The sequence below is a fragment of the Parus major genome, chromosome 9 (genome assembly GCF_001522545.3).
Source record: "Parus major isolate Abel chromosome 9, Parus_major1.1, whole genome shotgun sequence".
NCBI classification, from domain to species: Eukaryota; Metazoa; Chordata; class Aves; order Passeriformes; family Paridae; genus Parus; species Parus major.
Window position 1 is genome coordinate 2,309,667 of NC_031778.1, and position 21,231 is coordinate 2,330,897.

A 21,231-nucleotide genomic window follows, 5' to 3' on the forward strand; every position below is an offset into this window, starting at 1 on the left:
GATGGTCCAAGTGCTGCTCCAAAGCAGCCCTGACAGCCTTGCCATGGGGCAATCACACAAAACAAAATGACAAAAAAGGACACAATCACAAAAAACCCACACTAGACAGGGTTAGTTTCCTTACCTCTGAAGCTTGCTACCATTCTAAAAACTTTTCCACATGTTTTGTCTGAAAGTAAACACATGAATAAGCTCATTTGAAACCAAGTACATCTCTTTTTAAACTGAAGTATCCTCCAAGCCTGCCAACCCCACTGCTCTCAGTGGCATGGGCAAGCAGGGAATCCATGGCAATCCAGAGTATCAAGAAAATGATGAACTAATATCAAACACCAATTCTGAAATCTGATCTAAAAATCCCCACATAACTCAGAACACTCTCTCTTCCACTGAAAACCATGATCCTGTTGCTTTTACACAGCCTCCATCTGTCTGTGCTCCTGTCTCTTGTGTTACAGGAACTGTGATCTTCCCACGACTGCCACACTGACCTAGGGCTTTCTATGCAGCCCCAGCCCATAAATAAAATACCCCACAACAGCAACAAGTCACTTTCTGTTCATATCTGCCTGAAAACTTTATCCTCTTTTTTTTTTTTACAACTAAACACACCTAATGGTTTAGGTAATTATGTCACACAGCATTGTTTAAAAGCATACATTCAAATGACTCTAAAAGGAAAAACATTACATCTGCGTAACAGATGCATTAATTTGGCTAAAAACCCCCAAAATAATCTAAGTCATTCTACATTTGCCTTCTAAATCAAGGCCAAAAAACTCCAATGACAGTGTAGATGTAAACTTTAAAAAAATAAATTAATTTTCTGAGTACAGTAGTCATCCATTGAGTCTAGAGTTGGCACACTGCAAACTGAAATGCCACCATCACTGGGGCACAGAGCTGGGATGGGAACCTGTTTCTATTTCCTCTGCTCCCCTGAACATACTTGCTTTGTGATTCTGCTCTCTTAACCTTGCAGTCTCAGTAATTTTCTTTTTAAGCCTGAAAATACAATGGTGAAAATGAAGAATTTCTAGTAAATTAGTCCTTTTGCACCAAGTTATCTAGAAGGGTTTTACTCCTATTTTTATTGAACTGCCCTATATTTACAATACTACAGTACCAATACCCTTGCCCAAAAAATATCTACAATTTTGGATCCAGAAATGGCCTAAGAAAATGCCTCTCCTGTTTTGAAATTCACAGAAAAAGGACTAATAAAACAACAAAAGGAATTTAAACAATTGATCATCTTTAGGAGAGAAGGGTATTTAATAAAAAGCTGAATTATCATTGAAATACCCCCAAACTGACAGTCAGTGATCTTTTTATTCCAAAAACCACTTTGGAATAAAAGTAAAAAATAAAAAACAAATCCTTTGTGCAGGATTTTCATACACTTACATTCTTATTCAAAAATTTGTCAGAACACATTCTTTCTCAAAACATCAGCCTGACTTTGGCAAGCAAGAACTCGAGACTGGACTGCACAGAGAACAATTGGATTTCAGATTTCCTGAAGCACTCCCACAGCCAGCAGCAGAATCACTGGGCTGAGGGACTGCATGAAATCAGACTGAGCAATAATAATGGAAATTTCCTGATGGAAACACCATGTGAGAACAAAAGGGAAATAAAGGGAGAAAACCTCCCACCTTCTGGTCCACAGGAAGGAGACAGCAGAAATTTCACAACATGGCTGTGAATTAGGTGTGCAACTCCAGAAGAAAAAGGAGATACCAGGTAACCAAACCTTCAGATTCATTCGCTCACTTTGCTTTTGAAGGCTTTTTGGGTTTTTTGGTTTTTATTTAATGAATGAACACTTTCTCTCCAGCTATATTTGTGTTTTCTATCTCACAACTAACATCTCATTAGTTTGTAGGGCTACAGTTCCACCAAGTTTTTCTACTCTGAAAATACAGTCAGAAAACACAGCCTGACAAGGTAGCAGGGAGAACAAAGATGAAAGAAAAAGATAAATATAAACCCCAGCAGGTGAAACATGGACAGGGATAGAAGATAACCAAATCCATGATCACATGATAGATATCTGTGTGTTCATTAGATTTCTTCTTGTAGCACCAAGATGCCCTACCCACACTGCCTGAAAAACAGTTATAAATAGATGATGAAGAGACTGTCCCTGCCCCAAATTGCTGGCATTCTAGGCATCAAATGGCAGCCACAGCCAGACAAGCTCAGGAAGGCAAGTTTACATGATGATTATCAAGGCTAAACAGTTGATATCTTATCTAGATGATTTGCTGTTTCCTTTTAAATGTATTTAGTGTTTATTTCACTCACCACTTCACATGGAATCATCCTGTCCTTTCAAAGCCTCAGGCCAAACAGTTCTGTGAAATCTGTACTTAATAAATTGAATGTTACAAAGACATCTAAACAATACAGCATTCCTGCTAGCAGCCAAAGCACTGCAATTCCAGTAACCAGCCAAAAACTTCAATACTGATAAGTATATAATGATTTCCAGTGTAAGCTTCTGGCAGTATTCTCCAGTTATCCATAAGCAGAGCTCTGCATGGGCATTCCTCAGAAAGAACTGACATTTCACAACCCAAACCTGCACACAACAACTCTTGGAACAGCGAGCTGCTGACAGTGCTGGGGACTCCCAAGTGTGACTGCTGACTGCCACTAGATAAAAGTCATTTCACAGTGTAATAGGTAAGTCTTAATGTAGAGTTTTCCTGTGTTTAAGGAGAATTCCACTATTAACAGTACAGTCACTAGCTGTAGTTACCCTATCAAGACTTATGTGGACATGATCATCACTAAATTTGGTTTGCAGGACAGTCATTTCCATTCTATGGCTAGAATTAAACATCCTTCTTAGGTTTTCATTTATTTTTCCACTTGATTTGAAAGCATAAAGTCATCAGAATTTTCTTATTTCTTCCATTATTCCTCTGATTTTTCCTGTGTTCTTTTAAAGACTTGTAACAACTTCTTTCTAACAAGCTGCCCAAATGACAAGCAGCAGCCAAGGGATATATTAATGCAAAGAAACACACAGAAATTATCGAGATCAACAGTTATTTACATTCTAAAGGAGTCAGAGATGCTGATAAACACCAGCATCACAGGTGGATAAATCAGGCAGTGAAAGCACAGAGAATCTTTGCAGCTCACACATCTCTAACGTGAAAGGGAGCACAGGAAAAGCCAAAACTGCACCCATCTGAATTTTTACACTGGGAGAAAAGGCTGGAATTACTGGCCTGTGCCAGTACCTGACATTTAGATTACAGGTGACCAGCAGAGTGGGCTACAGTGGAAAATACAGCATGAAAGGTGTATTTTAGGTGCAGGAAGGGAGCACTATTAAGGAAACACAGAATGGAATCAGTAGTTTGATTAGGGAAATCATCTTTTCAGTATGATTTAAATAACCTTGAAAAAAACAGTGAAAACCATTAAAAGCCATCAGATACTTGCTTTTTGTAATGTACCCTGTGGGAAATGGAACAACATGGGAAAAATCTAGAGGCACACAGTCTTAGAGGAAATGAGAGGCTGGAATTCTGCACATGCTCATTTTATGTTCAACAGGCACTACAGGAAAAATTTTAAAGGTGAGAGTTTATTTGGGGATTTTCCCCATTTAATTTTCAATTTGTACATAGAAATAAAGTAAATTTCCTAAACAGCAGATCACAGTGATTTCAATTTCTATAAAAAATGGAACAATACAAGACACAAGTAAGAAATATATTAATTATTTCAGTAATGTACAGCATGAAAGCATCAATTTGAATCTGGAATCCCGACAAAAATGCACACAAAACTTCTGAAAAGGTATCATTCCAAAGCATCACAGGTAGTCCCTCAGCCAAAAAAAGGTACCACCTCACACCATTCAGAAGGTTTGGATAGAACACATAAACTGCACAGCAAGTTCAATAATCTCCATTCACAATGTTATGTTAATATTTACTCACAGTCCCTGGCCCACCACCAAGATTTTCTTTTAATTTCACACATTCAGAAGACAAAAGGGGAGAGCATTAGGGAACAGCACACTGCAAACTTTTTATTTTGCTGAGAGAAGGACAATTACAGAAAATAATTTAATACCCCCTTCCATCACTCCACATGCAAAGACTGAAATCTTACCAAAGCCCTGGGCTCTAAAATCACACATGGCATATAGAAGACAAAAATTTATAGGCAATTAATGTATTTGTAATGGTAGAATTTCAGGATCAATGCACACAATGGAACAAGTAGGCAGTGTGTTTAAACCAGGAGGCCTGAAGCATAATTAAACAGCATCAGCACAGTCAACAACCCCAATTCTGCTGTTGCAACCAAAAGATAACCTGGGCAAAAAGGAATTAGGGACAGTGAGCCCAACAATGGGTAATTAAATCATTGGATAATTGGTACATGTTGGCCTAGACTTGGCAAGCTCTGGAATTAGCAGTCTCCAGGGTAAGAGGGAAGCATGTTCATATTTCTGACAGATTTCCCTGTTCATGCCCTTATTTAGGGCAAAATCACCCAACCGTGCCAAGATCAAGGACAAAAGGATCATCTCCACTCCTGCAGCAAACACCTCTGGAGACTACAATGAGACAAAATCCTTTCCCCCTCTGAGGTCTCTAGAAATCTCTAAAAATCTAGAAAACACCTATTTTAGAGGGATCCTGCGGTATATGATGTGCCACTTCAGGAAACATGCTTTCTCTTCCCAGCCTCTCCCTTTCTCTGTCTGCAGCACCAGCACAGGCACACTGAGGTACCTTCCACCAGTGCTTCAGGTCAGGAGACAGAGGGAATCCAGTCAAGTGCTGTGTTCCCATTCCAGCAGCAGCTGACACAAGGCTGGTTCTGCCATGGGGATGAAGCTCCAGCAATGCTCCAGCAGCAGGCAGCTCCCAGCTGAGAAGGGATATTCTGCATCCACAAGCCCAGCTCTCACTCCTGCTGGAGAACACAGATCCACTGGTGCTCTGGAGCAGGAGGGGGACACAAACACTCCAGCAGAGCCTCTCTCTGTAGGAAAAAAAATTGCCTAGAGCCAAAATTAAATTCTGCATCCTGGCAACTTTCAGCTCACGGGTCAGCAGAGTACAAACCAAGTGGAGAAGGGTGGGTAACAATTTGTCTGAGTAAATGACCAAGCAGAACAGGACTCCAAAAATCTATTTAGAAAACAACACTTCTGCATTTCTATAATCCAGCAGTAAATAACAGGAACCAGAAGGACTGCTGGTGAGCTTTGGCAGGTTTCTGCTGGTGATGGTTGGGGTTTTTTTTTAAATAGCTCATTGATTTTGGATTGCATCCATCTCCAGCATTGTGGCTACACTTCATGTAGTAATTTACTTCAAACCAGAGTGCACTTCTACAGCCAAGTCTTTGTTTTGTAAATGTCACTGCACTTCAGCACCATTAACCAGACACCCCTATTTCAAGCTGATATTCTGAAATTCAGCAAAAATAACTACCAGCAACAATGCAACAGAGCCAAACGAAAATGGAAAATGTTTTTTGACTCCACACAGTGCAGTGTAGTATATTATTCCTTTCTGCGAGGGTTTGGATCAGTTGATTAATGGGCCCACTGGTGTTATCCATCCCAAGATCCCCTGACACCATCTAGTCATCCCCATTCCCCATGGAGGCTTTCAGAGGAAAACCTTTGTGCCTAAGGACTTTGTGGATAAAGTAGGCATAAACTTCCAGGCATTTTACTGACAACCAGAAGTTCTGGACTCCATTCCTGCTACAAGAAGCTTGCCTTTCCATCATTCATGTCCTTCCCAAGTTGCCTGCTTGGATTAGATGGCAACAGGGCAAACCACTGTGCATGCACTGCAATGTCAGGGCAACTGCAGCTATTAGAAAGTGCAGCAAGGTGTTTTCCCAACCAGCATCTTCCCATTCCATAGAAAGCAGAAGGTGAGCACAGGTTTGCCAAACCCTGTGGGTTAGGAGTGAGAAGAACAGAGCTCCAAAGCTCATCTCCCCTCCTGTAGCTGGGAGAACACTGGAACTGGTCCCAGCACCCAACCCTCAAGGTCAAATGAATGTTACTTTAGAAAAGCATGACAAATTATTGCTTTATGACCAACAAGCTTCATTCATGGAAGTTTTCTGTTCAGAGGCTAAGTGAACAATTCCTGTTGCCTGCTGTAATAACAAGTGCAGAGAACAGTAACTTCTTTAAACTGCTGAGCTCGATGTTTTTCACCCTATCTCTGATAGCTGCTGATTTGGTGACTGAAAAGTGATGTAGCTTTAAAAGTATCTTGTTCTGCCTCTCTGCAGAGACCACAGGCAGAACAAATAAATTAGCAGTGTTTGGGTTCTCATTACCTCAAATTAGCCTCAGCAGATGATGACAGGAGCAGAGCCAAGCTGTCTGTGGGTCCTTACCTTGCACCTGTTAGCACTCCATGAAGGACATGGAAAAGGGAGACCAGGTTATCTCTGCTGCCTGACCACAACGAAGCTTCCCTGTCAGATTATTGACGCCTCTTCTGACAGCACCTTTCAGCCTGCACACCCACATCACTACTAATCCACTAACAATGAAGCAGTTGCCAAACTTGGAAGCATCCCCAAGGAGTGCAGGGACTGCATGAGGAAACTGGGGCAAGGATGGAAGACTCTGCCAAATAACAGGTATCATCACCCCAGAGCCATCCATCTAAAACAATGCATTTGTTTACATGCAAGCCTAAAAGAAAACAGTAAGTTCAAAAGAGAATCTTCATGTTATCACAGGGGAAAGTGAGACACAAAATGAATGTGTTCTGTTTCATCATTCATTTAAATAGTTCTGCTGGGCATTTCAGGCTGCAGCCACAGAAGCAAAGCCAGGCACATCTTTGGATGGGACATAGTGACCTGCTCCAAAACGCATCTACAATAAAGCCAGCTGTGAAGAGGCAGAGAGAGACTGACAGGGAGGATCATCACAACAGGCACATGCTCCTCTCTTACACTGCTCCTGTTACAGCCTGGGTCCCTTACTCATCTCATGCACTCCTCTTGTCTGTGATTGCATTTGGAGCACCTGGAAAGGGACCAAAGCCATGGTTATGACCTTGAGGCTCCACCACGGAGCAGAAGATGAGGAGAAAGTGAAGGCACCAGCTTTCCATGAGACCCTGCTTGCACTCAGAGTGGCAGACCCCAGGTTTTACAGGTAAGATTTTACAGGAGCTGATTCTGATGCTGCACCTCCCAAGCAGCCAGCTGACCCTTCCATTCCTGCCTCTGGCCCTTCCTCCCGTCCTCTTTCTCATGGGGATGGCATTTTTGAGCCTGCAACTGGTGCCAGTGGGGCTCTTCCTACTCAGACCAGTGCTACCAGCAGCTGAGACACAGGCAAAACACATCCATGCAGGAGCTTGATTTATTGAAGTGTTTGAACAAAAATCACTCACTAATACTGAAAACTTTAAGGGGAAGAATAGTGGGACTGAACCTTGGTGCTAAAGCTCTCCATATATAAGGACTGGGCACTAGCCCAAATACTACAAGCCTGCCCACAGCTGTGATATATTTAATCTGGTCTCACAGATTAATTATTTTGCACAACCAAATCCAGCACCTGTGAAAACTGTCTTATTTCAGCTGTGGGAAAAGCTACTTAAATAACATTTTCACTTTCAAGAAGACAACCCAAAACAGTATCTCTTCAAGTCCAAAATATCCACAGCCAGCTGCAGTGCCCAGGCAGTGTAGAGGGGATATTTAACCAAATTCATATCAAAACTCCTACTCACGTGAGGAAGCTCCTTATTATTAATACTTGTGGCACTTAAATATCCCCAGAACTGCCTTTTGACTTCTTTGAAAGAATATAAGGTATAACTTAAAAAAAAAACAACCCAACATTCTCTTTGGATGTCTCTTTCCTTAAAAAAAAATTGTCTTTTTTTCCCAGTGAAATTTAACTCCCACCACTATGTTCTCAGAGATGGACTACTGCAAATCCTTTTCTTACATCACAGTAATCTTGAAAGTTACTTCATCAGTTTTGATGTAATATTAACAATATTGTCTGCCTGAAGTGCATAAAAAGCAGCTAAAATTTCCTTTCCTCAGAAGCAGGCAGCAAGGCTAACTACTGCTTTGCTTTGACTAAACCAACAGTACTAGAAGTGTGTATATATAAAAGCAAATTGTGCATGAAAATTGTACAAGTAAACACCACTCCATACAAATGAATAAAGTCCTATTTTTCAGTAAGTCTGAGTCAGTTCTCACTGCTGCAAGAAACATGAGCTCTAAAAGGCATCTGAAAGCTTCTAAAATCAGGGTTTAATTTGCTCCGACTGTAAAATCTGCTGTTGGCACACTCACTTTATCATTCCAAACAGCAACAAGTGAAAACAGACCAAAAGGACAGAGCTAATTCAATGCAAAGATCTTCCTTCTCAGTAAATGTCTCTAACAGCACCACTCTTAGCAACAAAATGTTTACCCAGCACAAGATAAAGGGAGAGGATTTTCACTGACACCTGGGACAAAACCAAAGAACAAAAGCAGCTCCCAATGCAAGCCAGCAAAGTTACATTTTTCAAGTGTTCCCACCTAACGCAGACAGAAGGCCAGCCACAGCAAGTCACAACAAACAACCTATTTACCCACTCCCAGAAAATGCTTGTAAATTTAAACTGTGTGAAATGTCTAACTACCCCTTTCATTCCATCAAAAGGCTTCATCAGCAATGGACAATAAAGCCTCTGGCTTGACCTAAAGGGGCTGGTAGGTTAATCTATTCTGACCTTACCTTTATTCAGTCATAATACTGAAAGATTGCTTGAATGAATAACCAGCATTTAACAATGCCAACAGCCACCCTTTCACTACAGTGCTCCTCTGAAGTGCCCTCCAAGCCAATTCTTTAATGAAAGGGGATATCAAACATTTTCAAAAATTAATTGTAAAATAAACCAAAATACCATTTCTCACTCATGGGTAAAAAGGAAATATATAAAAAACAAAAGCAGAAGAAGAAAATTTCTCTTGCCCCTTCATGTCTCTTTCAGACTTCCACCATCCCTTATTGTCAATTTTAGATAATATGCTGTCTCTTATTAGCTGTCACTCACATCTTTTATTTATAGCATTTTCACTCAGATGGGAGAAACCAGACATTAAAAGGTACTACTGATAAAACCTGACTTCTAACAATAGGCTTAATCATTTAGGCCTCAACACTTGGTATTTTAATAACTTCCAGCTTCATTTCAAAAGCCATTCCATGAGGGTGCTCAGCACTGAACATGGCAAAGCAGAGTTAAAATTAAGCACATAATTAGACCCACAGAGGTCAATAAGCTGGATTCATCACTCATTGACTGATTTAATCACTCAACTCTCATAAGTTTCAAGTTCACAGCCTATATTTAAATGCCCTTCTAGAGAAAAGCCTCCAGTACTCAACACTGCAGTGCACAGTTCTACCCAAGCATTTTCCTCCCTGTGACAGTACAATAACCACCTGTAGGAAGGAACTCAATAGTTTGATATGTGCCTTTTAGAGCAAGGTTTTGCATTTTGTCATGAAGCAAGAGCTGTATTCTCATTTGACATAGCAATTAGAGTGCTTATTTTTCACCATCAACAAACAAATGCATCTTCATTTAATGTTCTATACCCAAAAAATGGTTTGGCAACACAAGAGAATATCAAAAAGCACGACCAGCAGGCACTGAAAAGATACTTGAAAATGCCTTTAAAATTCCACACTAACCCCAGAAACAAGGTCTCAAATCTAATTCCTAATTAGATTTAGGAAGATGCTTAACATACCAGTCAAGATTAAGTGCCATCACCTTTATCCAAAAGCACAATCATCAAAGAACTGGGAAGGAGCAAACCACAAGGCAGTGACAAGAGCATGCAGGGCAAGAGGAATGAAAAATAAAGATAAGAGCTTTCCTTACGATTGCAGAGGTTACTGTTATAAATTAGTCAAAGTTTCCTACCTTGAAAAGCTGTGATGTGACCAACTATCATGTACTTCAGCTCAAAGTTCAGTGCCTGGATGCTCTGAGTCCTCTCCCTTCGGACAGCTGCCTGGTAGCTTTCTTCCATTTTTTTGGTGCAACATGTTGGTGCCCTGTGTTGACAGATCTGTAAATCTGACTCTTAAAGCAAACAAGAAAAACACAAAAATTAGAAAACCCTTGAACTTACACCATAAAAGCAATGCATCCTAACATCAGAAACACCACATTTTAAAATCTGAAACAAGACAAAACCCACAAGAAATGACAATGTGAAACTCAGCTGCTGTCAGAAGGACACAAAATTGGGATTACTTCATTTGAGTAACATGAGATTATCAACTGATAAACTATTTTACACTGTTAAGAACACTGGGCACAGAAGTTACCTGAACACAGTCAGGGGCACAACAGTATCACTGTCGTGAATCTCCACCATCAAAGGGGCAGTATTTCCACTAAATGTACCAAAACTTGAACGTGTGAGTGATAACCATACTTTCAAATTAGGATCCAATACTCACCACCCATGTTGTGCCTCAAGGAATCACCCATTCACCTCTTACACTCTTAAAAAATCTCTGAGCTCCTAGGAGCTCACCAAAAAATAAAATAAAATCTAAAGCACTGCGATCACTCTCACCTTTCAACTAGAGAAAAAGTTGAAAGCTGATTAAAAACTTCATTCTTGTAGAATGTTTTTATTTTTTCTTAAATCATTCCATATTTGTATGTGTTTCAGTAAGTTTAATACCCTTGGTAAGGAAACTTAAAGCTCCATCACAGAGTCGTGATGGACACACTCAAGGTCTGTTTGTTCTATACCACAGGATTTGCAGGTGCCAGAAAGGATCTGGTACAGATTGCAGATGAGTATTTTCTGATGCTCCACAGGTCCATGTTTTTAGAAGGGGAGGGGGAAAAAAAACAAGAGGCTGTTAAGCAAGCAAATCAAAAGCAGGGGTGCACATAAATAGCAGAGCCCAAAAAGTCACACAGTATTTAGTGTGAGTGTGTCAGGGGCTTCCCTCGCTTCACCTCAAGGTAGCTGGTCCTGAGACCAAACCCACAGGGAGGAGCTTCCATAAATCTCCCTTCACCAGGGCAAAAATTAAAAACATTGAGTTAACTGAAACATCTGACTAGAAAATGTTGCTTCCAGTTTATAGCCGCTCTTATTTGAAAGTGAAGCTAATCTATGTCAAGAAAGTCAAAACCAAAGTAAAATATTTCAATTTACTACATTTGTATATAAGTTTGCAAAGAGATGACATTGTCACAGACTGAACTGAATCAGGATACCAGTTTGGAGGTGCATTTGTTTCACACTTCAATCTAATCTCAAAAATGGGAAACAACAACTCTCCCCACTGCACTGTGTTATAAATCTATATTGTGATATTGGCTTTCACAAGTATTAAGATGAATGCTATATATTATATGCTTTTGCTATGTCTTTTTCTCTTGCTAGCAAGTCTTAGGCACAGGTCAAGAAGAATTTTGGATTTTGGGGCAATGTCCTGTCTGTGCAAAGCAAGATAACCTCCAGGAAACAAATGATGGGGCCCAGGCTGCTGTCAACACTGACTGACACTGACTGAAGAAGGAACCCCAGCCCAAATAAAAATGTGATAAAGGAAAATAAAATCTTTAAGATGCATGCTCTAATAAGGCAGATTCAGGGTGTAGCCATGCAAAATACTTCTTGGAAAAGTATGAATATGCATTAAAACCCCACAGCAGAATGGGATAAAAGGAGTGTTCCAAAGACATCAGGTGTGTTCCTGGCAGCACACCAGTGCACCCGGCTGTTTTAACCCTTTGCTTTATTATCTTTGTCTCTTAATTGTCTTTTTGTTTATATTAAACCTTTTATAATTTATTAAGAGAGTGAACCTCGTTTTTCACAAGTGTGAGCCCCAAGCCCTGCCGGAGGCCCTGGCAGAAGCAGCAGCGGGAGGGCTGCACGCTCCTCACCTCAGCTGCGCCCGGCCGCCAGAGAAGCTGTCCCAGGTTGAAATTAGCTTCTTGGACAGGCTAATTTGAACTTGGAGGGGTTCCCTGATCCAGCTCAGGCCCTGAACACGTCTGTGCTGTCACAAGGAGGTCAGGGAAGGAGCACTGCTCTGAGCTGGCACACCGAAGCACACTGGAATTGCGATACAGGCCGCGGAGCAACGCGGCCATCCCCAAACAGGGGTCTGGGCACAGGGGCTCCGAGTGCTGCTCGGCCCCTGCAGTGCCGAGATGCTGACACCCAAGGCATTTCTCCTCACAGCACCCCTCTGCAGGCTTGTTCCATGGGGCTTTGCAAAGCTCAGCCCTGTATCAAGAAAGGTTTGAAATGGCAGGAGCTTTGTGCTGACCGTGCTGTCCCCAGCATTCCCCTCTGAACCCAGGCACACAGGAACCTGCCTCTCCTCCAGAAGCTTTAGGGATATGGATATCTCAGCTGGAACTGCTCTCCTGGGATTCCCCAGCCAACTATCTCCCCACCATGAACGCTCCAGGAGCCTGAAGACTGGGATTTGTTGGTCCAGAGCCAAAATGTCACAGAAGGCACTCTTAAATAGAAACAGAGCTCTTAAATAGAAACAGCACTAAGCCCCTGACAGTTCAGGAGCCTGATGTAAAACACAGAGCATTGAAAGGCCAGCAGAGCCTTTGCCTCTCCTCACAGCACTGTCAGGTCAGTGCTGTCATACACACAGCCTGGCAATCTCATTTGCTCCAGTATTAGCCTCAGGGTATCACTTTTAACACAATTATAGAAACCTAATAAAAGGTTTCACTGCTATACATGCCTGGGTGCCGAGATTAAATTAGAACTCATTAGTAATATCTTAATGTCTCTAATAACTCTGATACTAAATTTAGTTTCTCTCATCTCTTTCATCTTGATGAAAAATACCCTCTCCAGTGGGAAGAGGGGAGGAGCAGTGACAGAGGGGTGGCTGAGGGGCTGGGCTGAGCCCCCCAGAGCCAGGGTACCCCATCAGCCCTGCTCAGAGTTTGCTGCCACAGGACAGACACAGCCTTAGGGGCAAACTCATCCCTTTCTTTAAAGAACAAATCCATTCAATACACCAGAAAGAAAGCACCTTCCTGAAATACAGAAGTTACCAACATCATCATTTCAGGATTTCACCATGCTAATTCCCCTCTCGGACTTGCTTCCCAGCTTTCCCCAAGGTGCCTCTCATTTCCTGATCAGTAATTTGGGAGAAGCCTCTACCTCAACCTCCTCCTAAAGCAGATCTAACTACATAAGAGCTTCATCCAGTTAAGTTTCAAGCATCTACAAAGATGAACAATACCACAGCCTCTCAGAACCCGTTTCAGTATTTGACTACACTCATAATAAAATAAGTAAATTTAAAATTTCTATCTAATTCCCCATGTTCCAAATCACATCTGTGGTTTTTCAGCATACAGCCATGTACCTACAAGAAACTGACTCCACTTTCTCTATTTTCTCCCAAAAGGGAGCTGAAGACAGGAGTATGGCCTCCTTTAATCTTATTCTTCCTACAACTGAACAAACCCAGGTCTCTATTCCCGTGTGTTCCAGCCCCTGACCGTGATGGGAGCCCTCTGCTAGACTCTATGTCACACATGCAAAGCACCTGCATCCACAGCACCCCTCTGTTTCATTTTCTTATACATTAACTTACTGACAGAGCAGAACATTTTCAATTCTACATGCCTGGGCTTCAATTCCAAAAGGTTTATAGCTTTCCTAAAACAAATTCATTTTCTGCTTCAGATCAGATGTAAGGATTACTCCACTGATTATGTACATTATTTTTCCACTCAAGCCTTTTCCCCTTGAGTACTGGTTAAAACCGTGGCCTGGCTTACTTGTTAAAGTGAGAAAAACTACAGACTTTAAACCCTTCCTGTTATTATAAAAAACAGGGTAAAGTATCTTGCTCCACTTTGAAAAACAGTCACATTCAGAAGTGCTGGAAAAAAAGCACCCAAAGCACATGTGTTTTGGAATGCATCACTGATCCCTGTGGAAAACTACTGTGCAATCCCAAAGCAATTAATACATGCCAAAGGCATCACCTTCAGACACTTCCCTGTCATAATTATAAATTACTTTAGGTGCTAAATGGACAGAAAACTGTGTGTCCCTACCTGACATCCATCTGGCCAGCTCTATCCAAATCAGCTGTGTAGTATTTTGTTGTATGTGGAAAACTTTTTGTTTTGAATGAAAAAGTTTGGGACTTCATTTTGAGCTTTGGTACAAACAAAATCTAAGACTTTGGCAATTAAAACTAGCTGAATCAGTATAATTTCCCAAAAGCAGAGAGGCCTTTTTAGCAAACAAAATTAACTTCTTCTAAAAACTGAATATACATTCATTTTGTTAGCTGACCATGCAGTTTAACAGCTCTGTCTTTAAAATGCTGTACACACTGTAAAAGCCATACTCTGAAACCAGAAAGCCAAACTTTATTCACTTTAACTGAAGAACCTGCACCAACTTTTTCAAAGACAGGCTTTTTCAAACAAGCTGAACCTCTAATTTCCACTGCACAGAAGAGTCCTGAGCAAGGCATGATCAGAGGGTGAGCTCAGTGCAATCTGTCTTTTGACAGTTTTTGCCTTTGTATTTTGACAAACATTTCAACAGTACTTCCAAACAAAGCTTTATCCAAAGCCCAAGATTTTAATGTTGTACAAATATCTTCAAAGACTCCAAGAGTGATTATGCCTTAGTAACACAGAGAAAGGTGCCAAAAGTATCTTGCATTGTGTCTGGCCCAGCTGAACAGGAGCCAACACTTCATCGTTCTTGAGACTCATCTGTCTGGTATAGCTGCTGCCTCAGCTTGAGGAAAATTCAGCAATTAAACACAAACTAATGCAGGGGAAGAGGCTAAATAAAATGAAAAAGGAACTATTCCCAGCCAGGGCTCTCCTGGCAACTACTTGGGGTATGAGCAGAGCCCACACCAGCACATCAAGGAAAGGGAATCCAGCCACTGCAGGCTGCCCCAAGTTTGTGAGGTTCTTTTTTCACGTAGCTCTTGTGCCCCAACAGTGCTAAAACAATCACCACCTTCACCTGCAAGTCTGCTGTCAGGAAACTCATCCCCTGGCCATCCTCACCTAGCAGGGAGCACAGCTCCCTGTGCACAGCCTTGCTGTGCCACAGCTCAGGCCCACTGCAAGCAATGAAATGTTTTCAGCTAGAAACTAAACTAAACTTCAGCTAAAAAGCAAAGTATCTTCAATTCATCAGCTCAACGTGTGCAGAGTCGAACAGCAACTATTTCATCTGTCACTGTGTAAAATATGGTAGTTGCTATGCTTGAAGTAGTGCCAGGAATTAGCACAAAAATGAACAAGCCAGTGCACCAGTGCTCTGGGACATAAAATAGCAGCTAACTCAATAACCCTGCTCTGTGGGCTAGGGGTAAAAGGCAGGTAAGCTCCAGGGAGCAGAGTCTAAGTCAGACTGAGGTGTCTTTCCTTCCTGCCTCAGGTATGCTGGAGCCAGGCCCTCCCACACACATTTTCTGACTATGCAGAAACAACTTTCCTATCTAAGTCTTTCCTCTGTTTTGTTAAAATAATCCAACTATCAGTTTTAATATAAAGACCACACAGGCAAAAAGCACATTAAAAGGTCCCTTGAAAGAAAAAAGCTCATGAAATACCAAAGAAGCATCTATATGTAACTTGACAACATGCATGAATCCAGCAGTTTGGAAAACACAAGTTATGAAAATCTCCTTTCCCTACATTCCTTCTTCCAGAATGTACATTACCAGAGATAGTGTTTAACTAGATCATTTGCATTCTCACTGTTCTTTTGAAATACTCTGAAACATAACTAAGGCTTTGACCACATGTGCTATTCCAGTTGAAACCATCAAGGCCAAAAGAGAAACACCTCAAATTTTACCAAGCACAAATTAGATAATCTACTAATGAAACCACTAGCAAGTGTAGCTGCTTCCAGCTTTGTCAAGTCAAATAGCTTGCATTTGCTCAAGAGCTCTTGAACCGACATGGAAACAAAAAGTATAAAACACCATAAAATGGAAGAACTACTTGATGGCACTGGAATTAAACCTGCAAAGCTAAGGGTGGTGGAAACCTGGAGTGGGACAGCAAGAAGCACTAGATGCCTTGATTCCAGAGAGCTGGCAGCATCAGCAAGTGCCACAGCCTGCAGGACAGCTGGAGACCACCAGGCACCAGCCCTGAGCAGCTTCCAGAGCACGAACTCTTCCAAAGACACAGCTCTTAAGGGCCTGCTGCTAGGTGCATTTTGTTCAGGTTTTTCCATTTCCCTCTGCTGTTTGTCTGGTTCTCACTGCTCTTGTATTCTGATTTTTGGTGTACCTTCTGCCTCACCCTATAGGTCACTGCCTGGTAGGATTTTCACCTTGGCTTGTGCCTGGACCCAGTGAACAAAAAAAGCATCTGGGTTCTCTTAAATGAATGTGCCTGCTACTCACTGGAATCCACAGAGGCATAAACCTTTCACTCTTCAAATTCCCTCTCCTCAGACAAGATTCTGGATCCTTCCCTGGCCCCTCAGCTGCCCTTCTCCCTGCCTTCCTCCAAGTGTTTGCACATCTGTGGGACGTCCTGGCGCAGCAGAGCAGCTGGACACATTTCCAGCCCATGGGCCACAGCTTCCCCTCAAGGAGGAGCAGCTGCTGCAGGGAGAGGACTTTTCATGTCACTCACCCTCAGTTTCCCAAGCTGTTCCTTAGAAAGTCTGGCTGTAACCAGGAGGCTGAAGAAAAGAGCTAAGAAGGCAATTGGAGTTCATTGTTCCTTGCCTCATGCCTGTTACCAGACCTCTGGCAAAGAGGAAGAGGGGATGAAACACACACAGAGGAATAAAAAGTCCTGGAACAAACCCACAAAACACCTACAACTGGAGATTTTCCAGTGTTTCCCTGATTGTCAGTAGTGTGTTGGAAGATGCATCTTTGCCATCAATGCCAAACAGCCATAATGCTACTGCTGGTAAACAGACTCTTGAAGGAACAAAGAATTATTAACTTCCCACAGTTCACTACCCCCTCCCTCTGGTCTTTCCCACACCAGAACCTGCAAAATTTCAGTGGGAAGGCACAAAACCCACTTTCCAGAGTTTCACTGCCAACTCTTAATTGAACATCTGAGAAGACACTCAGCTTGGTACGTGCAGGTGAAGAATCCCTGCCATGCCCAGGGATTGCACTGTGGCCATGGCTCAGTGCCTTGCACTTTTTTAGATGGGTGATAAATTCTTTAATGCTGATTACATTTAATAACTTCCCATGAGCCCAGCGCTAAGTGAGATATTCTTTGAAGGTGGATGTATCTGGGAGGCAGCAGGACTGTGACTGCTAAAGAGCTTGCTAACTACACAGTACATGCAAATGCAAGAGATTTACACTCTCAAGGATCCATCCTTTTTTCTCCTAGACTTAATACCAAAACAAGAAGACTGGTGTACATAAAGTACATAATAAAACAACTTAGGTTGGTAGAGTACATCTTCAGCAAGGGGGTTTCTACAGTTTCTACATTTACTGCAATGCCAGCTTCTTCCTCTGTTTTCCTGGGACAGCATGTATAGCTGAATGCAGAGGTGAGAGAAAAATGACAAGAACTTTCATTAATTTAGATCTATTATGACTCGTCTCTCATCATGTCTTATCACATTCCAAGCAGTAAATCCCACACATTTTCCCCATCACTAATGAAAAATCATAAACACACACAAAATATTTTCTAGAGGAGTCTAGTAAATCTTCCTACTCTGTATCATCCAAGAACAATGAACTCATAGCTGCATTTCTGCTCTCCAGAGGGGACAGCATTTCACTGCCACAGAACCCTGCCTTACCTAAAGAATGAGCCACAGAAACCACAAGAGGTGGAAAGCCTAAAGTGGAACACAGTTTACAACAAACCTGAATTGTGTTTAAATGAAAGAAGTAGGCTTCTAGCCCTGTACAGTCAGGGGAAAAAACACCTTCTGAATGCAAAGCATACAGCCTGCCTATCTAGTCCTACAGGGAGGACATAAAATTCTTTATGAGAGGTGTGAATCACTTCATTCATCTCAACTTCAAACCCTAATGATAATTTAGACATTAACAATTGTTTTACCAGCTTAATAGGAATTACTTCCTAATTTGCTTTACCTGCTGTGGAAAAGCACAGAAAATGTCAAAGATATTGACAGGTTCACAATAAAATGTATTTCCTATTCTTCATTTTATCTGTCAACATAAAAATCTGTAAGAAGATTAGAAAGAAGAAAAAAAAGCAAAGATAAATCTAAAGGAACCAAGGGACTACTGGACATTTGGGCTACAGCCTCAGAAAGGGAAATTGCAAGAATAATATTTGAGAGGAGAGGAATAGCAAGTCTTCAATACTCCCTTTCTTTCCAAAATTTGAGTACTTCTGTTTTTGCCGTCTCACTTGAAAGCCATACATGAAGCCAAGTGCTAAGACAACTGTTTTCTCTTCTTTAAAAATACATACTAGTCTTGCCCAAGTATTAATTTTATAACCCAAATCCTACTGTTTTCAATGAGCTTGTCCTGTAGGCCTGTAACACCATTTTTGTGTATGACTTCAGAATGAGAAATGGCTGATTTCCATCAGTTTTTACCAGCATTTGAAGCAATTTCTTTGGGATCCCATTCTCACTTTCATTATTTATTTTCAGGGAGAAGAAACAGGAAAACTATAAAAACCCAGGTGAAATACCCAAGATTTTTAAGAGCAGCACCATGCACTCTTAATACTATTTACACAAAAGGAAGAGCTGAACCAAAACTAAGCAACTGCTTGCTGGACAAGACACCCCTCACCAGGGCCAATTCTTCAACTTCATCACCCATGACACAGTAATTAATTAAAACAGGCTGCAGCAAGACTACAGCATCACAAGGTCTCTGCATCTCGTTCCCTTTCTGTGGTTCCTTACCCAGACAATGCCACTGCTGTCACTGCTGCCAAACTGGACTCTGATGCCACAAACTGGACCCACAAGCACTGAGAGGGATCCCACAGCAGGAGAGACAGGAAAGAGCCCAACACACATGACAGTAAATGCAGAGGAATGCTAATCCAGCATAAATCTGAGATGCTGACAGCCCCACAGCTCACATACAAGATGCCAGGAGCCTGTTTTTGATGGTCTAGGCTGAACCCAGATTTTTGCTCAGATCACTTCTCCCACACTAGACCATGTCTGCAGGAAAGAGGGAAGATAAAAATATCAGAGAGCTTGGTTTAGCACCCCCAGATGTCAATGGAGACACCCAGAGGCATCAAGTCATACAAAATACAACAAAATACAGACACAGCACTGGGCTGGGCTTCATGTGGGGATTTAGCAGTCTGAGACTAACACAGCTCTGTACCCAGAGAGCTTTGGGTCAAACTCTTGAGTAGATCCCAGAACAGCAGATCCAGAACATCCTGGATGACAGCCAGGAATCCCAGGAAAACCTGCTCTTAATAAGAAAGAATTTTTCTGGAGAGTCACAGACAGTCCACAATGAAATCTCACCTGAAGGGGCCATTCCCTGATTTCTGGGTACCAGCCATACTCACTGCACAGGACATGTTCCACCAGCCTCTCCAGGATCCCAGCAGTGTGTCCAGCAGCAAAACCTCTATCTTTCTGGGACTTCTTGAGCCAGGATAATGGATTCTGAAACAGATACTGCTCCCCAATGGCTGAGGGGAGGCAGGAAGATGCTCTAAAAGCCTTTAAGCTGAGACCACAGACAAACAACTTTCAAAACCCAGTGTGGAAACCTCTGATGGGCTCCTCCATTTGGCAATACTAAAATGTCCATTTGACCTTAGGCCAGTCCCTTAGGCTCCACACTTTGTTTCAGACATGAAAAAGAGGAAGATCTCTTTCAATAGTTTGCTTAGGCTAGTAAGCAATTCCTAGTGGAGAGTGCCCTCTGCTAGGTGCACGTTCAGTGTTTTCCTGCTTTTGATTTGGACCCTCTGCACCTGTTCTATAAATTAAGAAATCATGTTTCTTCCCTGCCATCACTCCAACACGGCACCTTCACAGCACATTGAAATGATTATCCTTCCCTTCTCACTTGTGCATCACTGCTGGAGCTCTGGGGGTGGCCAGCACAGCCCCCTGTCCCAGAGCTGCCTGGAGCCAGCAGGGCACAGAGGCAGGGCTGGCTCCTCTCAGCCTGCCTGTGGAAAAGCCAGGGGTGGGCAGGGGGTGGCAGCCACCAAGACACAGCAGCCAGGCTGCCACAAGCTGGCCCCAGGCAGCCCTCGCTGCTCAGCTCATGTTTTGGCACCTGTGATAGTGACTTAGAACAAACTTGCCAAATCTAAGCCAGCAGCCCTGCCAACAAATGACACAGAGACTTTTCATCACGGCTGAGGTTTATTTCCATCAGAGAAGGCACAGCAGGTCTGTTAGCAGCAAGGGGGAAGCTCCCAGTAAGCTTTAGATCCCAAGCAGGTACAGCCAAACCACAGCTGCTTTTGGGGGAATGCAAATGTTTAGATTTCCTGACATATCTAAGGCAAACCAGATTAGAAAGAATAAATTTGATTATTGCAGTTTGAAACTGAAAATGCAATTCTTTAGCCAAATACAACTTTGGGCTGCTTCGAGTGGTAACAGATATATTTTTTCCCAAACTTCAAAACTACAATTAGGAGATTAAAGCCAAGTCTTCCCTGAGCAGAAGTTTGAAAGACTTTCTCTGAGAGCTGTGCTTCCAATTCCCTTTTTTAAAAGCCTTACTCTGTTTTGGGAAGCCAGTGGTTTTTCTACATATGCTTTTTTCTCTTGCCTTCACACTCATTACACCACTCCTTTTAACCACCATGTGAAAAGAGAAGGAACGCTGCACTAATTAAAGCTGGATCTTGTTGTGAGTTGCAGGGAGGAAATATTTTCACCACCATCACGGGGCAACCATGTAAACCCCCCCTGGGTATGTTCCCCAAAAATTATTTAGCAAGCTCCTGCTCCTCCAGCCTTCCAGATCCCACTTTTTTGTGTTTCCTTGTGAGAGGACAATGGAGCAGAGCACAGGACATAATGGTTTGAGATTTGGTAAGAGGGATGGAGCACCTCTCCTACAATGAGAGCCTGAGTGAATTGGAATTACTCAGCCTGCAGAAGGGAAGGGTTGAGGTTGATTTAATTACAGCCTTCCAGTACCTGAAAGGAACCTACAAAAAATGGAGAGGAATT

General features: G+C 42.1%; 1 protein-coding gene across 1 annotated transcript in view; it reads right to left on the reverse strand.

The window, feature by feature from the left end:
- The window catches only part of LOC107208993 (glypican-5-like), a 332,448-nt gene that overhangs the window by 300,041 nt on the left and 11,176 nt on the right, over positions 1–21,231 (reverse strand). The window contains exon 2 of the mRNA XM_015638215.1: positions 9,978–10,139. Coding sequence (XP_015493701.1) covers positions 9,978–10,086 — 109 coding nt within the window. The 5' untranslated portion in view covers positions 10,087–10,139. The remainder of the gene's footprint in view (positions 1–9,977; positions 10,140–21,231) is intronic.